The sequence below is a fragment of the Acaromyces ingoldii genome, assembly GCF_003144295.1.
Source record: "Acaromyces ingoldii strain MCA 4198 unplaced genomic scaffold FA10scaffold_1, whole genome shotgun sequence".
Lineage (NCBI taxonomy): Eukaryota > Fungi > Basidiomycota > Exobasidiomycetes > Exobasidiales > Cryptobasidiaceae > Acaromyces > Acaromyces ingoldii.
The window spans coordinates 2,212,146-2,231,802 of NW_020290247.1; the positions used below are offsets into that span (position 1 = coordinate 2,212,146).

General features: G+C 56.9%; 5 protein-coding genes across 5 annotated transcripts; 2 read left to right on the top strand and 3 right to left on the bottom strand.

The window, feature by feature from the left end:
- Window positions 1-89: 89 nt before the first annotated feature.
- FA10DRAFT_273936 (hypothetical protein) lies at window positions 90-3,149 on the top strand. Its single transcript, XM_025523192.1, has 3 exons — window positions 90-161; window positions 222-679; window positions 740-3,149. Exons 1-3 carry the CDS (start codon window positions 143-145, stop codon window positions 2,897-2,899), a joined length of 2,637 nt encoding a protein of 878 aa, XP_025380675.1. The 5' UTR covers window positions 90-142; the 3' UTR covers window positions 2,900-3,149.
- FA10DRAFT_24034 (hypothetical protein) lies at window positions 3,022-4,052 on the bottom strand. Its single transcript, XM_025519207.1, has one exon. It carries the CDS (start codon window positions 3,852-3,854, stop codon window positions 3,144-3,146), a length of 711 nt encoding a protein of 236 aa, XP_025380676.1. The 5' UTR covers window positions 3,855-4,052; the 3' UTR covers window positions 3,022-3,143.
- Window positions 4,053-12,873: 8,821 nt separating this feature from the next.
- FA10DRAFT_298861 (hypothetical protein) lies at window positions 12,874-15,103 on the bottom strand (the record flags this gene model as incomplete). The annotated part of the gene is made up of 4 exons (XM_025524653.1): window positions 12,874-13,767; window positions 13,822-14,213; window positions 14,289-14,405; window positions 14,464-15,103. The coding sequence occupies 4 exons, from the start codon at window positions 15,101-15,103 to the stop codon at window positions 12,874-12,876; spliced, it is 2,043 nt and encodes a 680-aa protein (XP_025380677.1).
- A 621-nt stretch (window positions 15,104-15,724) lies between these two features.
- FA10DRAFT_264124 (hypothetical protein) lies at window positions 15,725-18,235 on the top strand. The gene is made up of 5 exons (XM_025520525.1): window positions 15,725-16,213; window positions 16,266-16,701; window positions 16,776-17,151; window positions 17,219-17,969; window positions 18,039-18,235. The coding sequence occupies exons 1-4, from the start codon at window positions 16,061-16,063 to the stop codon at window positions 17,736-17,738; spliced, it is 1,485 nt and encodes a 494-aa protein (XP_025380678.1). The 5' UTR covers window positions 15,725-16,060; the 3' UTR covers window positions 17,739-17,969; window positions 18,039-18,235.
- Window positions 17,921-19,486, bottom strand: FA10DRAFT_298863 (NAD(P)-binding protein; the record flags this gene model as incomplete). The annotated part of the gene is made up of 6 exons (XM_025524654.1): window positions 19,080-19,486; window positions 18,813-18,998; window positions 18,716-18,721; window positions 18,335-18,650; window positions 18,040-18,260; window positions 17,921-17,970 (listed from the first exon to the last, which is right to left on the bottom strand). The coding sequence occupies exons 1-6, from the start codon at window positions 19,210-19,212 to the stop codon at window positions 17,921-17,923; spliced, it is 912 nt and encodes a 303-aa protein (XP_025380679.1). The 5' UTR covers window positions 19,213-19,486.
- Window positions 19,487-19,657: the final 171 nt, after the last annotated feature.

Sequence of the window (19,657 nt, forward strand, 5' to 3'; positions counted from 1 at the left end):
ATTTGGTCGTGCACAGTCCAATTTCTCTCGGCCGATTCTGAAATGGTGGGTCCCAGCGAGCATCGCGATGTGTTCTTCTCAGTCCCCTCAGCGCCAGCTCGCCCACTTTAAACTATCAAGTGTCTCTGGGGGCTCCTGCAGCATGATCACAGGCCTCGAAGGTGAGTAGCTCCGGATTATGGCTGCGAAAGGACAGCGCTGCTAACGACTTGCTGCTATAGAGTACCTTCGGGTGCACCAGCTCCTGCACACGCTCCCTCTGAGCTCCCTCAAAGATACGAGGCTGGGCATCGACCTCAACCTCTACCTCAAGACGTTGCTACAGTCGCCCTCAACGTCGGAACCATTGGTGACTGCTCTTGGTGGCTCTCCGCTTGCGCTCATCTCGCACATCGAAAACGATCTTCGGACACTCGAGCGGGCCCGTATCAAGCCAGTCTTCGTCCTGGGGGGTCTCCAGCTCGCAAGGCGCACGCGTCCTTTCAGCTTTGAAGATCCCAGAGTCGAGGAGCGCAGAAAAGCATGGGAGAGCTATGAGCAAAGCGATACGGACGGGGCCCACGTTCACTTCAGCAGGAGTAACTCGACCCAGGTCGGCGACCTTGTCCGGGCGGTGCTCCGAGCATTTCGACACCGGAACGTCGAGTTCCTGGTGGCCCCCTACCTCGCTGAAGGACAGGTGAGATGGTCAGCGTTAACACACAGAGGAGCAAATCTCGTGCTGACACCACTTTGAAAGCTCGTCTCACTCGAGCGGCATTCAAAGTCGTACATCCACTCCATCTACAGCTCCTCGGACGTCTTCCTCTTTGATCGCGTGGACAAGGTCATCCTTTCCCTCGACCTGCAAGGATCAACTAATGCCCTACCAAACGGCTCTTCTAATGGTGGATCATCGACGGGATCATTCACATATGCATCAAAGGCGGAGATCATGGGACACCTAAGATGCAACGAGGAGGAGTTTCTCGACATGGGCCTTCTTCTTGGATGGGAACACTGCCCTACCTTCCCTCCTCTCGTCGACGGTACCATTCCCAACGCGAATCCTCCCCTGACGCCACTTCCTCGGGTCGGACATCAGGTTTCACTGTCTCCTGAGCCATTACCAGATCCGCGTCAGGCTCTCGACGTCGTCCGACAATATCGATCCGGATACACCGCCTGCACCGCGTTGGCAGACCATGTTGTGTGTGCAAAGCTCGGTTACGTTGATGCCTTCTGCCGAGCTCGGTGCATGATCAAATTCTGCCTCGTCACCAGTGCAGAAGAGGGTCGCGTTCTGCCACTGCCCCGCTCGACGCCACCCCCGCCCTTTGTCGCTGGCGGCGTGTCGACTGCATCATCAACAGCTGCAGCACCTGCTGCCACGGTTGCCCCCGGTGTCAACGGCACCACGCCGCCATCGATCCCTAATTCATCGGCTACCTCGGGTGGCGCTCCAATACTGACGAATGCAGACGTACCGGTGGACTTGCACGAGATCTTCAGTCACCGACTGCCTGACGAGGTCTTCCTCCATCTCTCGCGCGGCCTGTTGGGCAGCGCTGTTCTCAACTGGCTCACATCAGGGTCTATCATTGAGACAGCGCCACTTGACGAGGGCGACACCGAGGTATGGAGGAACTTCATGCGCAACGTCATTACCGAATCACCGCAATCTCCTCGATGCATTGCCCTGGCCCTGATGGGAAGCAGTCTCAATGGCTTCTGGTCCTCTCGGAAAGTGTTTGCCTACTACCACTTCGATCCGCCGAATGGCGCCCCACACAACGTCCCTCACGACCAGCCAACAACCTTGAATCTTATCAAGCGCATTGATAACTGGAACGTTAGTGTTGCGTTTGTCGAGGAGGAGCTTCGACGACAGAACAGCAGCACTATTGACATAGCGCTGTGTCTTGGTGCAACGGGTCGCGGCGACCTGGCTGAGCGGACCAAGACGTCGCGACCTAAGAAGGTCACGCCCTCCAATGCGGCAAAGGAGAAGGACGCAAAAACATCAGCAGGCTCTGGAGCTGCTGGAGCGGGCGCTGGTGGCCCTGGAGGAGGTCTGGAGAAAAAAGACGAGGTGGTCGCAAATGTCATCTGGAGGATGCTGGAGCTCCGCGGGTTCCTCAACCATGACCATCTCCACACTCCCTACGCACGGTCACTGCATTTGGCCCTCAAATCTGCTCGACTCAACGACAAATTGCAGGAGCCGCTGTATCTCGCTCTCGAGCTGATCAGGGCTGGTATCCTTCACGGCGAGGGCTATTCGGGGCGTACAAAATCTGGTGGCCCAACATGGGGTGACCTCGACGCAGCATCTGACTCCGAAGAGAAGGCAATAATCGTCGACTCACGGAGACACTTGCTCCTAATCATGCGCACGCTCTGCCTCCTCCCCCTTACTTACCGGCCCCTCGCATGGAGTGCTCCCTTGTCACGCGAGCTCCTGCAGTTCAATGCCTTCAGCCGAGCCCTGACACGATCGCTCCGGACGCTGGTTGAAGCCATCGCATCCTCGATGCTGCTGCGTGGAGACGCTAAGCGGGCTCGTGACGATTATCTCGACATCAGTCTCAGCTTGCCGTTCCAGTCGGACAGCAGCACCGGTCTGGGCATCGTGCTGAAGTGCTACCTCGAGGCGCTCCTTACTTTCAACGGCGGGCCCGTGAGCGTAGGACATGAGGCCGACGAGGACGTCGTCGAAGCGAAAGAAGCCGTTGTCTCGATGATTGAGCAGACGTTCTCAAACATCAAGGATATTCGAGGAGAGATTGCGAGGGGTTTCCGCTTCTGGAAAGCCGTCGTAAAGGCGGTGGAAGTCCTCAGGGATGAGAAGAGCGTGTCACTCGACATCGTTGATCAATTCTTGAAGGCCGATGCATGGGTCACGCCGATGGTATTTTAGCTTCCTGTCCATCTTCAAATCTCATCACCATCAACAACAACAACAACAACATTATTATCATCATCACAGCTGCGATTAAAGGGCGGCAGAAATGCTATCGTCATCGCACATTCCGGAAGCCCATGCTGAACCTCTTGCGGTCCTGTCCACTTCGACATTAAAGATTCGCCCGCAAGCGAGAGATTAAATTAGTCCCTGGTGACTGACGTTACAATTACAGAGAAGGGGAGGAACCAATCGGTGTTCAACGTCGCTGATATGGCTGCTGCTGCGACGTCCTCGACCTGTACTGATGCGTCTGCGCCTGTGGTTGTCCTTGTGCTTGTGGTTGAATAGGCTGCTGGTGCTGAGCGGGCATGGCGATGCCTTGAATCAAGGGCTCTCTCGCCCTTCTCCTCGCCCTCTCGACCTCTAGAAGCTCCTGTCTTCGCTGTTCGGCCATGAGACGCTGTCGCGTCCTCTCGTGCACCCTCAGATCGATCGGCGCCGCATTGTCCCAGCTCCCGAGCTGTTGCTGGTTCTGAGGTAGCGAGGAAGGAGGTGGAAGCTGAGGCTGCTTCATGGCTTCGGAAGCGAGGAGTGAGCCCTTTTCAAAAGGTCCCGCAAAGGCATTTCTCGGGATGAGGGTTTGTGGCGCAGAGGAAGCAATTGGCTCATGGACGGCTGCCACTGACGACGTGGTGACCGTAGCCTTGCGTTGGGGCACTTGCATTTGCTGCTTTGCGTTTTGCTGCTGTGGCTGCTGCTGTGAAGGCGGATACTGCGACGCCTCAATCGAGGTCCGGGGAAGAGGATGGGCCGCTTCCTTTGCCTCGGCCACTGAGGTCTTCGGAGCAGGCGGATCGAGCGCAAAGAGCGCGGCCCGCTCCTGCTTCAAGACGTATGTTCTCGCGTTGATGATTGATGTGACCCAGTGCCTGAGTGCTCCGCCGTCCGACAGGCTCAAGACGTGCATGTAGTCCTGCTCGGGCGATTCAAAGAGCGAGATCGGGTCTTGGCTGCGAAGCGCAAAGGCATGCGTTTTAGGCGTCTTGATCTTGGTCTGGTCCACGAGGTAGACGTCAAAGTTTGACAAGTGACAGACGAGGACCTCGTCTTTGCCCTGGATCCATGATATCGAGCATTAGATCAGCAAAAGTAAACAATCGCGGCCTTTCTCAAAGAACCCACCTTCTCCGACTTGGCGTGAAACAACGAGTGGTCTCGTAGCTCGAGCCACCGTTTGTTCCACTTCTTTTTACTGTCGCGCACGTAGACATAGCCTCCCACGACTGGCGAGCTCGTGGGCAAGGAGCGCAAGGCGAGGTATGGCGCTAGCTCTGTCTTTTTGAGCAGAAAGAAGTCGACGCTTGGGTTGGCTCTCGTTTCGATGACGTCGGAGATCAGCTCGTACTCCCTCAATGGCCGTTCTAGGCCCAGCTCGGCGCACACGTCAAAGAGAACCCAAGCACCCATGCGGTTGTCCGTCGGCATCGTCTCACGCTCCATAATGTCTACCACGACGTCGCGCGCCCTCGCCTGGAGTGGGACTTCGGCAGCGCTGTATCGTTGCCGAGTCACAATAAAGACACGATGTTGAACCAGTCGAGACGCAGGCGCCACTTTCACAGCCTGTTCAACAGCTGCTGCTGCGTTGGACAAGCTCCCCTGATGACGCCCGTTCCGGCTCAAATCACCCGCAGCGATCTGAGAGAGACTGTTGTCGACGATAGCCGCCTCTCGGTTCACGGGCGGGGGCGACGACACCATGCTGTTGTAAGACAAGGGCCCCTGTGTCTCTCTCGGCGAGGAGATTGAACTTTGACTTGGCGATGAAGAGCCTCTGTGGCCGTCTGGCGATCCATTTCCACCGCCGACGGCCTGCATGCGAGCAATCTGAGGTAGAGGTGGTGCGATGCGCGTATCTATTGGAGGTGGCACAGCCCTCGACCGTGACTGGCTCATGGCTCGCGGTCTGTGCTGCATTACTGTTGCAGGCAAGGAGCCGCTATTACCGCTCAACGCTGCTCGTTCGTCAGTCTCGCTCCGGGCAGATGTAGGCGCCGTGACAAAGGCGCCATCCGAAGAAACTTGTCCGTTGCTGCTGTTACCGTCGCCAGCGCCAACAACAGGTCTTCTTGCCGAGGGATTGATCCTGGAGAGAGCTTGAGCCTGAGCCACTGTGCCGGAGTTCGAGATCGAGGCCTGGCGCGACTGAAGATTAGCAGCAGGAGCCGATGAAGGAGCACCACCGGCCATCGCAGCAAGATGCGGCGGCGGCGGTTGCGCAGGAAGAGGAGGCGGGGCATGCGATGCAGATGACGATGACGAAGAAGGAGGGGCATGGAAGTCTGTCCTTCGTGGTCCTCGCTCGCTTTTAGTCGACTTGAATCGCTGAATCTCAGAGCCGGCGTAAAGTGAGTTGTCTTGCTGCTGGGCCTGTTGCTGGTGGTTATGGTGATGACGGGGAGCAGACGAAGGGTTCTTCAGCGACCGAGCTCTTGAGATCACAACTTGACCTGATGAGCTGCCCACCGGTGCACTGGGCGGCTCTGAGATACCGCCTGTTTCACGCTCCGTCTGCACCTTGGCCAGCTTGGCACTGAGAGCAGCAATGTCCAGCGCCGATGGCTTTCCACACTGCATGGCCGCTTGCTCCTTGACCGCGCGAGCCTGCTGCTCTTGCATTGCCCTCAACATTCTCGCTCTTCTCCCGGGGCCTCGACCATCCGAGTTGGCCGACGACGAAGAGGACGGCTGCTCCAAGGCCAAGCGAGCCGATCGGATGTTCTCCGATCGCTCCACCTGCCTCAAATGGTTCTGCAGCTGCTTCGGATCCTGAACCCTTTGACCGAGAGGAATGTCGTCTGACGAATCAGACTCGCTCTCTCCGGCCTTGCTATCGTCATTGCTGATCGGTCTTGCAGGCCCCAAAGCGTTCAGCTGACTTGCATCGAGAGCAGCCTCGTTCGCCTCTGGAAAGGGAATCTCGCTGGACCCGTAGCTATCTTCGGAGTCGATATCGCTCTCCTCTTCGACGCCTTCCCCCTCATCGTCGTCCCGGTCGTCTTCCTCTTCGACGTCATCCAGACTAGCATCTGCATTGTTTCTTCGTTCAGGCTTGTCACGCCCATCATCTCCTCCATCGCCACTGCTCCCGCCGCTTCCTCCGCCTGTCCCATGTCCACGGCTTCCGAAGCTTTCTTCCTGTTCACGGCCGCCACCGCCTCCGTCGCTCGACCCGTAATCGTCGGTGCTCGATTCGGATTCCGATGGCGTGGCACTTCCGTCCTGGCCGTGTTCGTTGGAGTTCTGTCGAAGCGCAGCAGCCAGCAATCTTGGCCCGTGAGCTGCATTGAAAGGCAAGCCAGCATTCTTCTCGACCCAAAGACGGCCGACATCGGTCAAAGAAGGGTAGTGCGGCCTTACGAGCGGTGCTTCACTTCGGACCCGCCTCGTCCTCTTTTCCGCAATCTTCACGGTGACTCTGACGCGCTTTCGGAGATCGTCAGACACGGAAGCTCTCGGCGTCGTCCCGACATCTTCTACAACGGGCGCAAGCAGTGATACCGGCACGGTCGGTTGCCGTGCTCCGCCTTCTCGTGAGGACGCTGAAGACGAGAGAGAAGTATGCCGACCATCCTCGGAGGAATGAGACTCCGAGCCGGATCTTGCAAATGCGTAGCCCAAGGCTGTGAGCGCCTCCTCGTCTGCCGAGCCCTGTTCACCAAAGCGCATCCTGTTAGGCTGAGGGCTGCCAATTTCACTTCCCACCTCTGATCCGGGCAACGAAGCGTATGCGATCCTTGGCGTCTCGTCAGGAGAGCTGACAATCCTCGAAGGGGAAGGGGGCAAGGTCACGGCCGCGCGAACGTTCGGGCTAGCAAAGGCTGCATTGCTGCTGCTTCGCACCCTCCTTTGCGCCGCAAGGTTCAAGGGTGGGGCCGGGTCTTGACGAGTAGTCTTTCTCACTTCTTGCGTCTCGCGTCGACCAATTATTTGCTGCGGCGGCTGTTGCGGCTGCTGTCTCTGAGCACACCGAGTGGCCGTTCCATCAAGACCTTGGCCGCTCTCGTCCTTTCGACTAGAGCCTTCAAAGGGTTTCTTGTTTCGTCCGCTTTGGGCAGTACGACTTTCCATGCGCGCAGGAGCAGAGGGCGGTGCGTCTTGATCGTCAGCCTTACGTATCCGAAGGTCGATTTCCGCCTTCCCTGGAATGCTGCGTTGGCGGCTGTGCTCGCTTGGCGGAGGAAGAGGTGCATTCTTTGGTGAGGCCGACAGGGGCTTGAGGCTGGAGAAAGAAGCCTGGTGGCTTACGACGTGGTCCGGCGATCGAGGCGAGCTTGGCAGGCTCATGCCATCATTGGACAACGAAGGTCGACCGGTGCCTTCCGAAGACGAGGAAGAGACCGTCGCACCTAAGCTGGCATCCGAGCGCTTTGGCTTAAGGCTGGCGCTATTGACAGCCGTTGTGAGCAGCGGGGCAGTGAAATGTGAAACCCCAGCATCGGTTTCATCGTGTTGCGACAGCCGCTGCGAAGATCGCGAACGAGAGCGCGATACAGGAATCTTTGGCATCGTTCCATCGCCCTTACTACTGGAGTTTTGAAGCTGCGGAGGTAGTGGTGCTGCCATTGGTCGACGGAAGGGAGCCTGCTGGAGCTGCTGCTGCGAGAAGCGGCCTGAAGACGGATCGGCAGGGACGTGGGACCCAGCAGCGGCAAAGGACATGGAGGAGGGTGCATACGAGGTATGCTTGCTGACGCCGTCGCTCCTGCTCGCTCTTCTACTGTCGTTTGTGCTGGACGACGTGTCGGGAAAGGGGAATTCCTTGAGCCCAGCTTCCGCCTTTGCCATCGATGGAGACGGCGTCACGGGCGAGTTGGAGAAGTTGCTGCCTGCATAAGCAGACCCGAGGTTGGGCACGCTCTTCTTGCGAAGCCCAAGGCCCGAGAAGAAGCCAGATTTCTTCTGTACGGTCCCACCACTCGAGCTCAGGTTGCCCATCGAAGCCTTCCTGCTGGTGCTGGTCAAGGCGCTTGGCATCGGCGTCATGCTCGACTTCCTTTGTTTGCTCGATAATCTCTTGTCTTTGTTTTTCACCTGCTCGTCGTCATCGTCATCAGACCCTGAACTCCAGCGTGAGCTCATTTGGGGCTCAGTCTCGCCAGTGAGGTTGTCCAACTCGTTCCATGCCGCCTGGTTGCTCGGCTGCTGATCGTCGGGTGGGTGCAAAGGGCTGCTACCCAAGCTCGAAGGGGCACCGTATGCAAATGAAGGGACATCAGGCACCAAGCTCGTCTTCGTCATTGGAACGGGTGGCCGTGGCCGTGGCTCGGGCTCCAGCGCTGCCTCTCGGACTTTGACGTTCGTAGTGCTCGAGATGCGGCGAACACGAGCGCTTCTCTCCTCGTGATCTTCGTTATTCTCGCTGTGACCACCAGCAACAATGTCGTTGGCGTATGAAGCTTTCCACTGAGACTGGGGAAGAGGCTCAGTCGCAGGTCCCTTGGATATCCTTGCCCTTTCATCGATGTCTCGTGCCACACTCGTCGGCCTGCTCGTCCTTGCCGCTGTACCCCCGCCAGATTGTCTCGTTGTCGTCGTTACGCTGTCACGTGTACGGCTAGCGCGAAAGCGGCTGTTGGCCCTCGGCATCGTTGCGCCTCCAGGAGGTGTAGGAAGCGGCATCGAAGGCGGAGGTCCAACGGGGCCGTTGCTCCGCCTGTCACCCTTTGTTGACGATTGCCCAGCCGAGGCCACTTCCTTGGGCCCAACCAGTTGCGCGCTCATTCGTCTGGTGGGCATTGGTGGTGAGTGAAAGATTGTGGTGTCAAATTGCACCTTCGCTCCAGGTGACGGGGGCTTCGGTGGCTCATTAGAAGGAAGCAAGTTCACTGCTCTTCGCTCTTCATCCTTTGTTGATGGAGAGGCGTCCGTAGCGACATCAGCGCCATCTGACGTGGACAGGACTTTGTCGTCCTCGTCCTCGTCTTCGGCGGTCACGAAGGCGGCAGCAGAAGCATTGGCAGCTGCAACAGGGTGGGGAGGTAGCGCGACCGATTCCTTTGCCTGGAATGTATCGGGCCCGGGAGCGGTCGGTAGTGGCGAATCGACGGATGATGCACTCTCGAACTCAAATGCTCCGTGCGGCGACCACTTGCCGGAGCTCTCCTGTGCCATGGAGTTAGATCTGGCCGTCGTTCGAAACTCAGATAAACAGCAGCTCACCTTTGCGATTGTCGACGCTCTGTAATTGCTCTCGATGTCTTCCTCGCCGACTGGCAATTGCTGTTGTGCTGCAAAGTCCTGCGCCACAGCGGGGCTCGACAATGGCGTGTGAAAGCCTTGAAAGCCTGGGCTGATAGGCGAGAAGAGAGCAGCAGCCCCAGGCGAGGCCGGGGCGGTGAGAGCAGAAGCAGAGAGGGAAAAGGCAGAATAACCTTGGTCGGGAGCCTGCTCCGGCCGTACCCTTGCTTCGGATGGGGACCGATCATCTGGGGATGAAGGCTGGACGACTGTCACAGGGCCCATTGGGCGCCGTTTGCTATCCTCTGGCGAAGATCGACGAGAATACGATGACGAAGTGGCCGAGGTGGCCGTGTACGGCGAAGCGAGCGCAGGCGACGAGGTGCCCAGACGCAGAGGCTTTGGCGGACCCTTTTTCCTCCGCGTCGAGGAGGAAGACTCGGCAAATGAGGCTCCTCGAGACGGCAGAAGTTGATCCGAAGACGAAGAAGGGGTTCCCGAAGGCGATTTGCTCGAGCGTCGGGAACGTCTTGCTTCTTTCGCGTCAATGTCTGCTCCACCCTCCGACAATGGCAACGAGCGTTCATCATCCTCGAATGGCATTGCATTTGCTGCAGGCGCCTCGCTCGCCGTCGCTTCGCCCTGCCGGGTGCCTGTGCTTGCGGCAACTCCGCTAACAAATGCTGGCGTGCGAGGCAGCACTTGCAGCGGACTCTTGGAGGCTGCATAGGAGGACGAAGCCTGTCCGGAAGCCAGGGGCGCGCTGGGGGATCGCAACTTGCTCCACTGCCCCACTGCCGAAGTCATCGAAGGTCCTGCGATGGGCGACGAGAGCGAGACGCTGCTCCTGTTCCTAGCGTTAGCCAGGCTCTGCTGACCACGCCCCGTTGTTGCGCGGGGAGGGCCGCCGGAGCTTGAAAGCTTGAGTTCACGTGGAGCGACCTTGTGCTCTTGCTGCTGCTGCTGCTGCTCGGCGAGGTGATGGGCAACGGGACTGAAGGGCGAAAAGCTGGGACCGGTGGAGCCGATGTTGAGTCTCGACAGTCTACGCCCTGCTACTCTCGTCGATGGAGGTGCCGAAGACGAAGATGAAGGGATAGAAGAGGTGCCGGGCGTCGCAGAACCGTGGAGTGAAGGCAATTGGGATACCGTCACCCCGGACGACGTCGGCAACGGAGCTCCGTTGATGCGGATGCCAAGGCCGGCAAGGACCCTCTCCCTCTCTCGTTCGTGTCGTTCTGCCTCTGCGCTGGGGACCTGCTCCCTGGATCGTAGCAGGGTCAGCTCTCTAGGTCGCCATGCAGGAGTCGAGGGAGTCACGGGCCCGTGGACATCGGCGTCAGAATTGAACGAGGTGCCGCCCAAGCTCCCCAGGCTACCCTCTGTATACACATCGTCCTGGCTGGCAGCTTCACTGCTTTGCCAAGGCGAAGAGCCAGGGACGCCTGACGAGATGACGGCATCGGAAAAGAACCGGTCTGCTTGACCCACGAGCTCGTGCTGCTCCCGGTCACCGCCCTCTTGTGCATCAAAAAAGGGCGTACTTGGGGTCACGGGCATGGCGCCCCCTTCTAGTTCTGACCCATGTTCACCGAGAACAGAATCGACGCCCAGCAGATCCCTCTTCCTCTGAGCTTTGATTCGCGCCATATATTGATCAGAAGAGAGCCTAGGCGGCGACGCCTGCTGATGCTGATGCTGCTGTTTTGACGGAGGAACAATGCGTGGCGGTACTCCGCCTCGAGGGGCGGTAGCGACCGTCGAAGCCACCATCTGCTTAGAAGGCGGTTCGGGGAACTCGAAGGTGGAGCTTATCAAGCTGTCGCCGTCGTCGTAGCTGCTGGCGATCCGTGCAGAATCTCGACTGTAGCTGTATGCACCGCTGCTCCTCGGCCTGTTTCCCATGGAGCCGACGTCGACGTTAACGCTGACATCCACGTCGCCTCCGCCACCGTCGCCGCTGCGGCCGGCCCCTGAGCGGACGGACATGGTGTGTATGCGAGCCAGAAGCAAGCGAGGGGACCGGTCTTGTTTCTTATCGAAAATGAGGCTGCAACGCAGTGGTAGAAGTCGACATTGAACAGAGTTGGCTGTTTTGTTGCTTCACCAGTCGCGTCGCTTGCAGCTGTCCGTCGGCCCAGGATCTCGAGCCGGGGGTGCAACCGGCGAGAGGCCTGTGCTCTGAGATGAGATGTAGAAAAGGAAACAGAGAAGAATCGCCGCTGGAGATGGCGCGGGGCTGTAGTGGTAGTAGACACGCAGGCGTCAGTTGTGTTTGTCGGTGCCGCGCGGCTCTTTTCTCTCTCATCTGGGGGCAGCATCACGACAGCGACAGGCACGAACAACACTCACCTGAACGGTCGTCCCAAAACGCGACCAATCGAGGCGTACTCCGTCGAGGCGGGTCGACGTCGAAAAAATAGGAAGGATAGGGCGAAAACAAAAAAATAACAAAAACAAAGCTCGGTCGGACCCCTCTGGCGCGCCGCTCGGTTTCCCTCGTCTGTCAAGCAACGACACTTGTTTGGCGCGGGTAGAAATACAAGAGCAGACCGCGGAGCCGTAGAGAAACGGGGCGGCGGTGCAGCGATGGCTCAAGATGCTACCTGACGATGAGTGAGGGTGCGAGAACAATGAGGAGCCCGAGCGCGCCAGTTGCAAATCAGACCGTAGGGAGGCCGAGCACGCCAGGGGCGGCCTTAGGCTCTCCTTGCGCTCGAAAAATCGCGTCGTCGTTCTGTTAGTCGCCTGGCACCCAAACAATTCAAGCTAAGCTGCAAGCCAGGCAGGCGCCTGGGAAGCAAGGTTGTTTATTTGATTGCTCTGCCCTCAAATTGATTACATCGTTACTTTTTCCCGCCTAATCGGCCGGTACAACCATGCATCGATCTATCGTCGCTCCGAGGCCTCTCTTAAAGGATAAGAAGAAAACCCTCTTGCAGTTACTCCCCGGCTAGGCGTGAAATTCATTGATTCTACCGTCACACACATGCAGCAGAGCAGAGAAAAGGCCCTGCGATGCAATGCATCTGTGCGCTAGGGTGGCTGGCTGTCATCAGTTCACACGTGAGGCAAACAAGCAAAACCCCACCACCGCCCAGCCCGGAAGCCCCTTTTCCGAAGCCGGCGACCCGTTAATAAACGGCCCACAGAAATTTACCCCTCGGCGCTAGAAGGGTGCTGCTCTCTGAAGGTTTTGCCCCCTCCGACGCTAGAACTGAGAGTATGGTCGTGCTTCAAACGGGTCATCCAATCTACCGAAAGCATCCATCATTAATCAGCCACGTTCTCGGAGTGGGGTCTCCTCCGCTCTGGCATCTCTAAGTGCAATGAGAAGCTAGATGGAGTGGGTCCCCTTTTCCCACATTGAGTTCGCCGTCAATCTCTTCCTATCGCTGCTCTGCATCAGCGGAGGAGGGCACGGACCAAACAAGTAATAAAGCTCTCAAATTGGCGCAAGATCCCATGCCCGAGTGTTCAGAATTCGCATACAGACCAAAGTGTGCGGCTGCGGGCGTCGTTGCTGCAGGTCAATCTGGACGCATTTGGTTAAAGGCAGTCCTCGCTGTGAGAAGGCATCTAGAGGGCCCAAAATCTGGTGGGTGTGTCCTCGTACAGTCCAATTCTTCCCAGTCATTTGAGGTTTGGACATGTCAGGTTAGATTTTTTTCATAGATCATGTTTCACAAATGATTTTTGAGATGTGACTGACCCTGTTGTGAAGATATACAGAGGAAAAGGATCTTCTACTGAGCCCCTTGAGCAGCGGCGACTGCTGCTGCAGCTGCCGCCGCAGCCGAGGGGGACTGAGAAATGTCGAGCTCTGCAAAGAGCCGAACGAGGGCCTGCTGAGCTTGTGGAAAGCCACCTTTGGCTAGCTTGGCCAGACACTCCTTCGTCTCGTCAAGAGTGTGGATGATCTGCCAGCGCCGTTTAATAAACTCTAGCACCATGTCTTGGTAGGGCGGGAAGCGGAGGGCAAAGGGCGAGAGAAACTCGGAAAGGGCCGTTCGAGGGTGAAGCGTCTTGACGAGGTGGTCGAAGGCCAGGCTGGCCAGCTTGTCCAATGCCAATGTCGTTGCGAGACAGTAGGCGCTGTGAGGCGACATTGGCGGGGGACTAGACGAAAAAAGCGGCGTCGCAGCAAGATTGATGAGGGTCGGAGGAGGCGCATCCGGACTGTTTTTGATGCCCTTGCCTGGAGAGGTACTCATGTTGCGCGTGGGTGTCGACAAGGTGCGACCCAGCTTGCGGCCCCTTGGGCGAGCATCGTTGGCCGATGTGGAAGCCTTTGCTTGCGGCTGATCAGGAGTCGGTGGTGGCAGCTCAAATGTTACTGCTGTTTCGCCTTCCTTCTGCCACGGCACTTCAAAACGTACTTGGGCCGTGTAGAGATAGAAGATCAAGGCACGCAGCGTCTGACTGCAGCAGCCATGGACCAAGACAGGAACAACGTTGCTGCTGCTGACCTGCATAGACTGAGACAGCTTGCGTGCGCTCAATGGCAAAGTGGCAAAGACGGACGAGTCGGAATAGCCGTGAGTTGCGTCATTGAAGAAGGACAGCGAGGCAGGATACGGTTTACCATGCTGCTTATGGGCTGGCGTCTTTGTTGTCTTGGTGCCGGAATGCTCCTCGACCTGACGGACACTATCGGGTTAATGAGGTCCTGCCATAGACAGACACTAGCTCACCTTGTTGGGAGAGTCTTTGCTAGCCGATACGCTTCTCTGTGAAGCCAATCTGAAGGCCCTCGACAGCTTTCCAAGCGTGTGTCCTCCTTTTGGGTACAACGAAGCCTCGTCGGCGTCTTTGCCCTTCGGACCGGCTGTCGTCGTAGGAAAAACAAACAGTTCACTGCGGTCTCCTCCATTGTTCAAGCCTTCGCATGGCTCTACTCCAATGTCCTTGTGCTCGACGTGAAAGGGGTCCATTGAGCCCTCCACACCGTCGACGGGTGAGAAGACATGGTCGAGAGCTAGAGGCGAGACCTTGGGAGATGAATGGCCGTGTATATTCAGGTTATGGTCACCGCTGGTCGAAGCTTCCATCGTGTCAAGGTTGAGCTCCCCAGTCTCTTCGATTTCTGTAAAAGGATGTTGCATTGATGCGGTCGCTTTCAGAAACACAGCGAAGCCAGAAGAGAAGGCACGGTATTTACCCTTCATGATTACCGGGCAGGCTTTCATTAGAATTGCTGAATTGGCAAAGATGGACCGGTGCTCGTTCGCCAAGTAGAGGCTGACGTCTGCAAAAGGTGCACCAGCGATGGATGCGTCTGGAAGCGCTGTTGAATTCAAAGGGTCGCCGACAGACAAATGCGGGCGTCAACTCACTGATAGCCTCCAGAGCCAAAGGGCTGACATCAGTCGATGCAGGCCATGGCCTGTCGTGCACTGCCTGTACAGTTTGCTGCTGAGAATGCTGCTCCTCCGTCGACTCAGAGTGCTCGACTGTCTCCTGCTGATTCACTGACAAGTGCTTCTGATGACGCCACTGTTTGGGGCTGTCTTGTTCCACTATCAACTCATTTGTCTTTGCCTGCTCCACCTCGACGCTGAGCTGATTGCCATTGCCTTGCCTGCTATCGATCTCGTGATGGTGGCGATGATGGCGGTGATGCTGTGGCTGGTGAGGCGACGGCAATGTCTTCTCAGACCAAGACGCTGGCTGAACGGAGGTGATGCCAGCATCGATAACGCGGTCTTTGGTGTAAAAAAGCCTGGTGGTCCTCGTCGCCGGTGAAGGAGTGGACATCTCATGGCTGTTCGATTTGCGTCCAGGGGGACCAGGATATGTCGTCGACATGATGGACGCCTTGTTTGTCTTTTTGTTCTTGTTGTGGCCGCTGTTGACTCTGCCCCTGATTGGAACGAGTCTTTTGGCGTTTACGATTTCAAATGAGTCTTCACCGCAGACGCTCAGACCTGAACCGTCCTCGACCGTGAGCGAGAGTGAGCGAGAGAGCTGAGGCATGTCCTCCTTCTTCAAAGCCGCGCCCTTTGACGAATGAAGACGTAGATTGTCATGGCTTAGGGCTGACTCTACCCTGGATAAGCGTTAAAAGGAAGAAGAAGCGCGTCAACATCGGCATTGGGGCGACGACGGAAAGGGGAGTGGGGGGGGGGGGCGGAGGAAGGGAGAAGGGAGAGGGATGAAAGGGGTAGAGCGGGGCAGCGGTGAAGCGGACGAATTGCGTTTTCAGTAGTCATCGCGCTCCGGGCCGAAGCGCTCCTCGCCCGCCCCGGTCCTACAGTTTTGCCTTTCTCATATTTGATACGCAGAGAGCCAGATCTATGTCCAAGTCATGCTCTCTAGCATCGCAGGTCTTCCCCTTGGAAAGTACTCCACGCTGGTCACGGCGAGCTGAGATGTTGCAAGCACGCCTTCAGCCCTGACTGGCGCAGCGGTAGACGACTGCTCAATCCACAAACAACGACAAAGATCCTCGACTCAGCAATTGCAATGAGCCATCGGCGATTCGGTGTTTGTCAATGAAGCATGGACTTTTGGCGTATTCGGGTCGCCGACACGCCCTTCGCCAATCCCTTTTTGTCCGATTTGGCATCAGAGCGAGGCTAAATTCTCAACCCCACGCACAGGCTTGAATCGGCGTTAAGGCCAGAGCTACCTTGGTCTCCGCCTTTCTCTTCTCCCCCTCCTCCACCTTCCAACGTGATCCTAGCTCCCTTTACTGCGTAGCAAGCGTAGCAGTCCTTGCCGTCGAGCCGGCGACCCACTACCAGAGATCTTCGGCGATTCACCAACTGGTCGTGTCCACGGGCAAGGCTAGATGCTATGAAGAGGATAAAAGGGCACTGTCTCCGTTGAGCTGTGTTGTGCGCCTCAATGACCTTGACTCGCCCCACACTCTTGGCAACAACTCTTGCTCGCAACTTCACAAACAAACCACTTTACATCTCCAGCAACGCAATGTCGACGAATGCAGCTAGCTTTGATGCGCCTCCAGCGGGCAACTGGTCTAAGCCCTTCAATCCATCGCCCAGTGTGCTCGGCGTCTTCAACGCCCCGTCCAGCAGCGAGTCAACCAACGAGGTCGGCAGGATCCTGGCCTACAATCACAAGGTGAGCTTAGACCATTGCTGCCACTGACTCATGACTCACTTCCGTGACACAGACCTACCATGCCTTTTTCAACGAGTCAGGCTTTCACAATCATATGCCTCACGCTCTCTTGGCCGGATATGGCGCCCAGGCTTCTCCGCAGCAGCTGATCGACATCTTTGGCTTTGCCAACTACCTTGACAAGTCTTTCAGGCTGAACAACAAGGCTAAGTACGGCACCAAGCCTGATGGGCCCTTGGATCCTTTAACCGAGTCGGACTGGAACAACAAGCTCGGCAAAGCCGAACATTACTGGAGGTACTTGGCCTTCTTCGACAAGCAGCTCGAGACAGACGGCATTGCAGATGTCTTGCTCAAGTACGTCTTTGACGAGAGATTGCAGGACAAGCCATACCACATGATGGCCAGGTTCATGGGTGGCGTGGTGCATCCCCTCATCCATACGGGCAATGGCGTCGAATTCAACATCCCAGGTTGCGTTGCCGAAGGTCAGTCGAGTCACCCTCCTCTCACTCATCCCAGGCAGGTGCTGATCGTTTTTTGACTTGATTCATGATGAAAGGCCTCGCGATGACCTGCATGACCTCGTCAAAGTACGCTTTCCTTTACCCATCGGACTGGCTCTCACACTCGTACTATAACGACAAGAACAAGCGGTCGCTGTCGACGGGCGAAATGATAGCCAAGTTGCTCAAAGACGAAAAGCTGGACCGTGACAGTCTCGGTCTGTCTAGATCCCAGCCCACTCTCGAGAGTGACCCCTTGGTCAAGAGCGGTGCAGCCGAGCACCTGCTCCAAGAGTACGTCTACGCCTGGGACAAGACTCGCGGCCCCTCACCCGATATACCAGGCGCGATGGAGGACCTGGCATGGCTCACCACCCTCCTTGTGGGCGCCGTATCCAAATTCGAAAAGCGCTGGAGGCACGACTTCTTTCTGTGGGTTCCTTTCTCCTCTCATCATCGATACCTTGGCCCAAATTCTGACTGCCTGATAATGCTCCAGCGCTCACGCCCTCACCTCATACCTCTACCTCGCAAGCATTTTGGAGGCGCTTCCGCCTCACAATGAGACGTCGTCCTCGGACAAGCTCTCGCCCAGATTGGCTCTGTTGCAAGCCTATCTGCGCATGATCCTTCTCATTTGGGTGCTTCGCGGTCGTCCCGACTTTCACATTAGCGATCAGCTCATGAGCGAGAGCGTCCACGTCGGTCAAAGTGAGGGACCTCAGTGGCCTGAGCTGTTGGAGGTCATCAGGACCCACGAGGATGAGCATGCTGCCAAGGCACTGCGCTCCCTTTACTACCTCGATCGCAGGTACGGCGATCGCAAGGGAAATATCTTGACAGGCTACGACGACGCAGCCCATCTCGATGGCACGGCTTTCCTGCGGACTGCCCGACAGCTCGTGCGCCAATTTGGCGCGCAGCAGCCTCCGCAGTCGGACATGGACGACATGTACGGATGGGACTTTTCCGGGTTCTTCAGCGATGTGCCCGACAATGCGCCAAAAAACCGGCTGTAATTCCACGACCGCTCATCTTCAGCTGTCTACACTCCATCTTTCCTTCTTGTCAAGGGCGTTCTTTTATACCACCCCTTCAAAACATTTCAAATTCACCCATCGTGTATGGTCCTTACTGCACTTGTTATTATTCAAGTAGCTTGGACAGGTTTGACGAAACTCCCTTCCAAGTACATCAGTGCCTAGGAGAGCTTGTCATTGGCAATGCAGGCGCGGTAGTACGTGGCGAGGCCTGCATGAACAATCTCTGATTAGTCCGAAAACAATAGCAAAATAAAAGGAGAGGAGAGAAAGAACCCACCATCAATGAGGCTCGGCTTGAGCGTCTCCCAGCCAAGCAGGCTCCTCGCCAGCGTCGGTCTGACATTGCTCGTCGTCGCCACGGCAGCTTCAAATGCTCCTTCGGGTTTCTTGATCACGAACTTGTCCAACGAAAGGCCGGACACAGCAGACAGCTGATGGATGAAGCCAAGGAGAGGCACAGTGTAGGCATTGGAAGCGTCAAAGATGTTACCAGCGGCGCTGCGAGATGGTTTCGCACCCGCGTGTCAGTTGAAAATGACTAGAGAGACCAGCAGGGAGAGACAGCAACTCACATTGGGGCCTTTTCAACGGCGAGACGGTAGCACTGAGCAAGGTCGTCGGCGTGAACCGTGGCAAACCTCACGCCCTCGTCTCCAGGAAGATAAACAGGCCCACCCTTGGCGGCCTGACCAATGAAAGAGCCAAAGATGCTGCCTCCTCGACCGTACAGCATGCTCGGGCGGATGACGATGCCATTTAAGATCGTGCTCTTGATCAGTGGCTGCTCGACGGAGGGCCGCCAAGCGGTTAGAGCGGGAGCATGCTCGATAGCACTGCCGTCCGAAGAGAGAGACAAGCGGTCTTCACCGTGGATCCAGGTGCCCGAGGCTTAATATGAAAGGGTAAGCACTTCAAATTTCTCATTTCGGTGCACCAGGGCAGGTCGAACTCACTCCAGACTGATGTGAAGGAGGAAGCGAAGGAGGAAGCGAAGGAGGAAGCGTGAAATCAGTGCCTAGACTGCAAAGAGGAAGGCTGCTAGCGACTCACTGTACGTCAGCTTCGACGCCGTGGCATTTCGAGACTCCTTCGCCGCACGCTCGGCCTCTTGCACATTCTCGAGTGCAAGTGTGTTGATTGGCGTCGTGCCGCCCAACGTATCAATGACAGCATCGACAGTAGGAACGAGCTTGGACCACGACTTGTCCGCTGTTGGGTCAAGCACGATTGGCGTGACTTGCAAATTCCCATTTAAACCACGATGAGCTTCCTCTAAGTTGCTTGCAGGTGAAGGGCAAATGTGCTCAATGGACTCACACTCTTCGCTCTCGAACAGCGTCCGCTTCTTTTCGTCGCGGGTCTGCGCGTAGACTTCGTGGCCAGCCCGGACCAGGGCCTGAGAGACGGGAAACCCGATGGCGCCGGATGCGCCGAGGACGAGGACCTTCATCGTATTGTAAGCTTGTCACAGTCTGCACTGTGTCCGTAAGAGAAGGGGCCTTTTCTCAAGGTGAGAGGAAGTTCAAGAGACGACTGAAAATTTGGGTGGAATAGCATCCTTATATGCCTTTCCAGGAGGGTAAGATGCCGGCGGGATGCCGTGTTCTGTGAGTTTCGCAAGCATAATAACCTTATCGAAGACGTGTGAATGAGCGTTTCAACTCCGCTTCCACTGCTCGACGCTAGCACATCGGCATGGTCAAGAGGCCTCCAGCGTTCTAGCACGTCACCAACCGCGAGGTCGCAAAGCAGCTCCACACGGCCCCGGGTATTGACGATAACACGGGAATTAGACATAAATCCGAGGGTCCGCGGCCCCGCGATGCACGTGTCCTTGAAATTCCGTACCGGTACCCTGTGTTCTTGTCACTGAGTGAGTGCAGCGCGAGGTGATC